This window comes from Eptatretus burgeri, chromosome 12, assembly GCF_056783735.1.
Source record: "Eptatretus burgeri isolate ZD-2024b chromosome 12, Ebu_testis_v1, whole genome shotgun sequence".
Classification (NCBI taxonomy): domain Eukaryota; kingdom Metazoa; phylum Chordata; class Myxini; order Myxiniformes; family Myxinidae; genus Eptatretus; species Eptatretus burgeri.
The window spans coordinates 76,111,862-76,119,361 of NC_140972.1; the positions used below are offsets into that span (position 1 = coordinate 76,111,862).

Here is a 7,500-nt window from a genome sequence, read left to right on the forward strand (position 1 = left end):
TGTCTCTGTCTCGCCCTGTCTCTGTCTCGCCCTGTCTCTGTCTCTGTCTCGCCCTGTCTCTGTCTCTGTCTCGCCCTGTCTCTGTCTCTGTCTCGCCCTGTCTCTGTCTCGCCCTGTCTCTGTCTCGCCCTGTCTCTGTCTCGCCCTGTCTCTGTCTCGCCCTGTCTCTGTCTCTGTCTCGCCCTGTCTCTGTCTCTGTCTCGCCCTGTCTCTGTCTCTGTCTCGCCCTGTCTCTGTCTCTGTCTCGCCCTGTCTCTGTCTCTGTCTCGCCCTGTCTCTGTCTCTGTCTCGCCCTGTCTCTGTCTCTGTCTCGCCCTGTCTCTGTCTCTGTCTCGCCCTGTCTCTGTCTCTGTCTCGCCCTGTCTCTGTCTCTGTCTCGCCCTGTCTCTGTCTCTGTCTCGCCCTGTCTCTGTCTCTGTCTCGCCCTGTCTCTGTCTCTGTCTCGCCCTGTCTCTGTCTCTGTCTCGCCCTGTCTCTGTCTCTGTCTCGCCCTGTCTCTGTCTCTGTCTCGCCCTGTCTCTGTCTCTGTCTCGCCCTGTCTCTGTCTCTGTCTCGCCCTGTCTCTGTCTCTGTCTCGCCCTGTCTCTGTCTCTGTCTCGCCCTGTCTCTGTCTCTGTCTCGCCCTGTCTCTGTCTCTGTCTCGCCCTGTCTCTGTCTCTGTCTCGCCCTGTCTCTGTCTCTGTCTCGCCCTGTCTCTGTCTCTGTCTCGCCCTGTCTCTGTCTCTGTCTCGCCCTGTCTCTGTCTCTGTCTCGCCCTGTCTCTGTCTCTGTCTCGCCCTGTCTCTGTCTCTGTCTCGCCCTGTCTCTGTCTCTGTCTCGCCCTGTCTCTGTCTCTGTCTCGCCCTGTCTCTGTCTCTGTCTCGCCCTGTCTCTGTCTCTGTCTCGCCCTGTCTCTGTCTCTGTCTCGCCCTGTCTCTGTCTCTGTCTCGCCCTGTCTCTGTCTCTGTCTCGCCCTGTCTCTGTCTCTGTCTCGCCCTGTCTCTGTCTCTGTCTCGCCCTGTCTCTGTCTCTGTCTCGCCCTGTCTCTGTCTCTGTCTCGCCCTGTCTCTGTCTCTGTCTCGCCCTGTCTCTGTCTCTGTCTCGCCCTGTCTCTGTCTCTGTCTCGCCCTGTCTCTGTCTCTGTCTCTGTCTCTGTCTCTGTCTCTGTCTCTGTCTCGCCCTGTCTCGCCCTGTCTCGCCCTGTCTCGCCCTGTCTCGCCCTGTCTCGCCCTGTCTCGCCCTGTCTCGCCCTGTCTCGCCCTGTCTCGCCCTGTCTCGCCCTGTCTCGCTCTGTCTCGCCCTGTCTCGCTCTGTCTCGCTCTGTCTCTGTCTCTGTCTCTGTCTCTGTCTCTGTCTCTGTCTCTGTCTCTGTCTCTGTCTCTGTCTCTGTCTCGCTCTGTCTCTCTCTGTCTCTGTCTCTGTCTCGCTCTGTCTCGCTCTGTCTCGCTCTGTCTCGCTCTGTCTCGCTCTGTCTCGCTCTGTCTCGCTCTGTCTCTCTCGCTCTGTCTCTCTCTGTCTCTCTCTGTCTCTCTCTGTCTCTCTCGCTCTGTCTCTCTCTCGCTCTGTCTCGCTCTGTCTCTCTCTCGCTCTGTCTCGCTCTGTCTCTGTCTCGCTCTGTCTCTCTCTGTCTCTGTCTCGCTCTGTCTCGCTCTGTCTCTGTCTCGCTCTGTCTCGCTCTGTCTCGCTCTGTCTCGCTCTGTCTCTGTCTCGCTCTCTGTCTCTGTCTCTCTGTCTCTCTCTGTCTCTCTCTGTCTCTCTCGCTCTGTCTCTCTCTGTCTCGCTCTGTCTCTGTCTCGCTCTGTCTCTGTCTCTGTCTCTGTCTTTGTCTCGCTCTGTCTCTGTCTCTGTCTCTGTCTCTGTCTCTGTCTCTGTCTCTGTCTCTGTCTCTCTCTCGCTCTGTCTCTCTCTGTCTCGCTCTGTCTCGCTCTGTCTCGCTCAGTCTCTGTCTCGCCCTGTCTCTCTGTGCCTCTGTCTCGCTCTGTCTCGCTCTGTCCCTCTCTCGCTCTGTCTCGCTCTGTCTCGCTCTGTCTCGCTCTGTCTCGCTCTGTCTCTGTCTCTGTCTCGCTCTGTCTCGCTCTGTCTCTGTCTCTGTCTCTCTGTCTCGCTCTGTCTCTGTCTCGCTCTGTCTCTGTCTCTGTCTCTGTCTCTGTCTCTGTCTCTGTCTCTGTCTCGCTCTGTCTCTGTCTCGCTCTGTCTCAGTCTCAGTCTCAGTCTCGCTCTGTCTCTGTCTCTGTCTCTGTCTCGCTCTGTCTCCGTTTCTGTCTGTCTCTCTCTGTCTCTGTCTTTCTCTCTCTGTCTGTCTGTCTCTCTCACTCTGTCTGTCTGTCTCTCTCTGCCTCTGTCTCTCTGTCTCTGTCTCTCTGTCTCTCTCTCTGTCTCTGTCTGTGTCTCTGTCTCTGTCTCGCTCTGTCTCTGTCTGGCTCTGTCTCTGTCTCGCGCTGTCTCGCTCTGTCTCGCTCTGTCTCTGTCTCTCTCTGTCTCTGTCTCGCTCTGTCTCTGTCTCTGTCTCGCCTCTGTCTCTGTCTCGCCCTGTCTCTGTCTCGCTCTGTCTCTGTCTCGCTCTGTCTCTGTCTCTCTGTCTCTGTCTCGCTCTGTCTCTGTCTCGCTCTGTCTCTGTCTCTGTCTCTCTCTGTCTCTCTCTGTCTCTCTCTGTCTCTCTCTGTCTCTCACTCTGTCTCGTGACTCTGTCTCGTGACTCTGTCTCGTGACTCTGTCTCGTGACTCTGTCTCGTGACTCTGTCTCGTGACTCTGTCTCGTGACTCTGTCTCGTGACTCTGTCTCGTGACTCTGTCTCGTGACTCTGTCTCGTGACTCTGTCTCTGTCTCGTCTCTCTCTCTGTCTCGTCTCTCTCTCTGTCTCGTCTCTCTCTCTGTCTCGTCTCTCTCTCTGTCTCGTCTCGCCTGTCTCTGTCTCTGTCTGTCTCTGTCTCGCCCTGTCTCTGTCTCTGTCTCGCCCTGTCTCTGTCTCTGTCTCGCCCTGTCTCTGTCTCTGTCTCGCCCTGTCTCTGTCTCTGTCTCGCCCTGTCTCTGTCTCGCTCTGTCTCTGTCTCTGTCTCTGTCTCTGTCTCGCCCTGTCTCTGTCTCGCCCTGTCTCTGTCTCGCCCTGTCTCTGTCTCGCTCTGTCTCGCTCTGTCTCTGTCTCGCCCTGTCTCTGTCTCGCCCTGTCTCTGTCTCGCCCTGTCTCTGTCTCTGTCTCGCCCTGTCTCTGTCTCTGTCTCGCCCTGTCTCTGTCTCTGTCTCGCCCTGTCTCTGTCTCTCTGTCTCGCCCTGTCTCTGTCTCTGTCTCGCCCTGTCTCTGTCTCTGTCTCGCCCTGTCTCTGTCTCTGTCTCGCCCTGTCTCTGTCTCTGTCTCGCCCTGTCTCTGTGTCTGTCTCTCTCTGTCTCTGTCTCTGTCTCGCCCTGTCTCTGTCTCTGTCTCGCCCTGTCTCTGTCTCTGTCTCGCCCTGTCTCTGTCTCTGTCTCGCCCTGTCTCTGTCTCTGTCTCGCCCTGTCTCTGTCTCTGTCTCGCCCTGTCTCTGTCTCTGTCTCGCCCTGTCTCTGTCTCTGTCTCGCCCTGTCTCTGTCTCTGTCTCGCCCTGTCTCTGTCTCTGTCTCGCCCTGTCTCTGTCTCTGTCTCGCCCTGTCTCTGTCTCTGTCTCGCCCTGTCTCTGTCTCTGTCTCGCCCTGTCTCTGTCTCTGTCTCGCCCTGTCTCTGTCTCTGTCTCGCCCTGTCTCTGTCTCTGTCTCGCCCTGTCTCTGTCTCTCTGTCTCGCCCTGTCTCTGTCTCTGTCTCGCCCTGTCTCTGTCTCTGTCTCGCCCTGTCTCTGTCTCTGTCTCGCCCTGTCTCTGTCTCTGTCTCGCCCTGTCTCTGTCTCTGTCTCGCCCTGTCTCTGTCTCTGTCTCGCCCTGTCTCTGTCTCTGTCTCGCCCTGTCTCTGTCTCTGTCTCGCCCTGTCTCTGTCTCTGTCTCGCCCTGTCTCTGTCTCTGTCTCGCCCTGTCTCTGTCTCTGTCTCGCCCTGTCTCTGTCTCTGTCTCGCCCTGTCTCTGTCTCTGTCTCGCCCTGTCTCTGTCTCTGTCTCGCCCTGTCTCTGTCTCTGTCTCGCCCTGTCTCTGTCTCTGTCTCGCCCTGTCTCTGTCTCTGTCTCGCCCTGTCTCTGTCTCTGTCTCGCCCTGTCTCTGTCTCTGTCTCGCCCTGTCTCTGTCTCTGTCTCGCCCTGTCTCTGTCTCTGTCTCGCCCTGTCTCTGTCTCTGTCTCGCCCTGTCTCTGTCTCTGTCTCGCCCTGTCTCGCCCTGTCTCGCCCTGTCTCGCCCTGTCTCGCCCTGTCTCGCCCTGTCTCGCCCTGTCTCGCCCTGTCTCGCCCTGTCTCGCGCTGTCTCGCGCTGTCTCGCGCTGTCTCGCGCTGTCTCGCGCTGTCTCGCGCTGTCTCGCGCTGTCTCGCCCTGTCTCGCTCTGTCTCGCTCTGTCTCGCTCTGTCTCGCTCTGTCTCGCTCTGTCTCTGTCTCTGTCTCTGTCTCTGTCTCTGTCTCTGTCTCGCTCTGTCTCTCTCTGTCTCTGTCTCTGACTCGCTCTGTCTCTCTCTGTCTCTGTCTCTGTCTCGCTCTGTCTCTCTCTGTCTCTCTCTGTCTCTGTCTCGCTCTGTCTCGCTCTGTCTCGCTCTGTCTCTGTCTCGCTCTGTCTCTGTCTCGCTCTGTCTCGCTCTGTCTCTCTCTGTCTCTGTCTCGCTCTGTCTCTCTCTGTCTCTGTCTCGCTCTGTCTCTGTCTCGCTCTGTCTCGCTCTGTCTCTGTCTCGCTCTGTCTCGCTCTGTCTCTGTCTCGCTCTGTCTCTGTCTCTGTCTCTGTCTCTGTCTCTGTCTCTGTCTCTGTCTCTGTCTCTGTCTCTGTCTCTGTCTCTGTCTCTGTCTCTGTCTCGCTCTGTCTCGCTCTGTCTCGCTCTGTCTCGCTCTGTCTCGCTCTGTCTCGCTCTGTCTCGCTCTGTCTCGCTCTGTCTCTGTCTCTGTCTCTGTCTCTGTCTCTGTCTCTGTCTCTGTCTCTGTCTCTGTCTCTGTCTCGCCCTGTCTCTGTCTCTGTCTCGCTCTGTCTCTGTCTCTGTCTGTCTCTGTCTCTGTCTCTGTCTCTGTCTCTGTCTCTGTCTCGCTCTGTCTCTCTCTGTCTCTGTCTCTGTCTCGCTCTGTCTCTCTCTGTCTCTGTCTCGCTCTGTCTCGCTCTGTCTCGCTCTGTCTCGCTCTGTCTCGCTCTGTCTCGCTCTGTCTCTGTCTCGCTCTGTCTCTGTCTCGCTCTGTCTCTGTCTCGCTCTGTCTCTGTCTCGCTCTGTCTCTGTCTCGCTCTGTCTCTGTCTCGCTCTGTCTCTGTCTCGCTCTGTCTCCGTTTCTGTCTGTCTCTCTCTGTCTCTGTCTTTCTCTCTCTGTCTCTCTCTCTGTCTCTGTCTCTGTCTCTGTCTCTGTCTCTGTCTCGCTCTGTCTCTGTCTCGCTCTGTCTCTGTCTCGCTCTGTCTCCGTTTCTGTCTGTCTCTCTCTGTCTCTGTCTTTCTCTCTCTGTCTCTCTCACTCTGTCTGTCTGTCTCTCTCACTCTGTCTGTCTCTGTCTCTGTCTCTGTCTCTGTCTCGCTCTGTCTCTGTCTCGCTCTGTCTCTGTCTCGCTCTGTCTCTGTCTCGCTCTGTCTCTGTCTCGCTCTGTCTCTGTCTCGCTCTGTCTCTGTCTCGCTCTGTCTCTGTCTCGCTCTGTCTCTGTCTCGCTCTGTCTCTGTCTCGCTCTGTCTCTGTCTCGCCCTGTCTCTGTCTCGCTGTCTCTGTCTCTGTCTCTGTCTCTGTCTCTCTGTCTCTGTCTCTGTCTCTGTCTCGCCCTGTCTCTGTCTCGCCCTGTCTCTGTCTCTGTCTCGCCCTGTCTCTGTCTCGCTCTGTCTCTGTCTCTGTCTCGCCCTGTCTCTGTCTGTCTCGCCCTGTCTCTGTCTCTGTCTCGCCCTGTCTCTGTCTCTGTCTCGCCCTGTCTCTGTCTCTGTCTCGCTCTGTCTCTGTCTCTGTCTCTGTCTCGCTCTGTCTCTGTCTCGCTCTGTCTCTGTCTCTGTCTCGCCCTGTCTCTGTCTCGCTCTGTCTCTGTCTCTGTCTCGCCCTGTCTCTGTCTCGCCCTGTCTCTGTCTCTGTCTCGCCCTGTCTCTGTCTCTGTCTCTGTCTCTGTCTCTGTCTCGCCTCTGTCTCTGTCTCTCTGTCTCTGTCTCTGTCTCTGTCTCGCTGTCTCTGTCTCTGTCTCGCCCTGTCTCTGTCTCTGTCTCTGTCTCTGTCTCTGTCTCTGTCTCGCCCTGTCTCTGTCTCTGTCTCGCCCTGTCTCTGTCTCTGTCTCGCCCTGTCTCTGTCTCGCCCTGTCTCTGTCTCTGTCTCGCCCTGTCTCTGTCTCTGTCTCGCCCTGTCTCTGTCTCTGTCTCGCCCTGTCTCTGTCTCTGTCTCGCCCTGTCTCTGTCTCTGTCTCGCCCTGTCTCTGTCTCTGTCTCGCCCTGTCTCTGTCTCTGTCTCGCCCTGTCTCTGTCTCTGTCTCGCCCTGTCTCTGTCTCTGTCTCGCCCTGTCTCTGTCTCTGTCTCGCCCTGTCTCTGTCTCTGTCTCGCCCTGTCTCTGTCTCTGTCTCGCCCTGTCTCTGTCTCTGTCTCGCCCTGTCTCTGTCTCTGTCTCGCCCTGTCTCTGTCTCTGTCTCGCCCTGTCTCTGTCTCTGTCTCTCGCCCTGTCTCTGTCTCTGTCTCGCCCTGTCTCTGTCTCTGTCTCGCCCTGTCTCTGTCTCTGTCTCGCCCTGTCTCTGTCTCTGTCTCGCCCTGTCTCTGTCTCTGTCTCGCCCTGTCTCTGTCTCTGTCTCGCCCTGTCTCGCCCTGTCTCGCTCTGTCTCTCTCTGTCTCTGTCTCGCTCTGTCTCGCTCTGTCTCGCTCTGTCTCTGTCTCGCTCTGTCTCTCTCTGTCTCTCTCTGTCTCGCTCTGTCTCGCTCTGTCTCTGTCTCGCTCTGTCTCGCTCTGTCTCTGTCTCGCTCTGTCTCTGTCTCTGTCTCTGTCTCTGTCTCTGTCTCTGTCTCGCTCTGTCTCGCTCTGTCTCGCTCTGTCTCGCTCTGTCTCTGTCTCTGTCTCTGTCTCTGTCTCTGTCTCTGTCTCGCCCTGTCTCTGTCTCTGTCTCGCTCTGTCTCTGTCTCTGTCTCTGTCTCTGTCTCTGTCTCTGTCTCTGTCTCTGTCTCGCTCTGTCTCTCTCTGTCTCTGTCTCTGTCTCGCTCTGTCTCGCTCTGTCTCTCTCTGTCTCTGTCTCGCTCTGTCTCGCTCTGTCTCGCTCTGTCTCGCTCTGTCTCGCTCTGTCTCGCTCTGTCTCGCTCTGTCTCGCTCTGTCTCTGTCTCGCTCTGTCTCTGTCTCGCTCTGTCTCTGTCTCGCTCTGTCTCTGTCTCGCTCTGTCTCTGTCTCGCTCTGTCTCTGTCTCGCTCTGTCTCTGTCTCGCTCTGTCTCTGTCTCGCTCTGTCTCTGTCTCGCTCTGTCTCTGTCTCGCTCTGTCTCTGTCTCGCTCTGTCTCTGTCTCGCTCTGTCT

General features: G+C 57.2%; 2 protein-coding genes across 8 annotated transcripts in view; both read left to right on the top strand.

Annotated features, from left to right (window-relative positions):
* The window catches only part of UVSSA (UV stimulated scaffold protein A), a 200,332-nt gene that overhangs the window by 41,397 nt on the left and 151,435 nt on the right, over window positions 1-7,500 (top strand). The window lies entirely within an intron of this gene.
* The window catches only part of LOC147015937 (uncharacterized), a gene marked incomplete at its 5' end in the record, with an annotated part of 17,383 nt that overhangs the window by 175 nt on the left and 9,708 nt on the right, over window positions 1-7,500 (top strand). The window contains 2 exons of the mRNA XM_085849190.1: window positions 1-279; window positions 2,958-3,101. The exon at window positions 1-279 is cut by the window's left edge and continues 175 nt beyond it. Of these exons, the coding sequence (XP_085705316.1) occupies window positions 1-279; window positions 2,958-3,101 (423 nt within the window). The remainder of the gene's footprint in view (window positions 280-2,957; window positions 3,102-7,500) is intronic.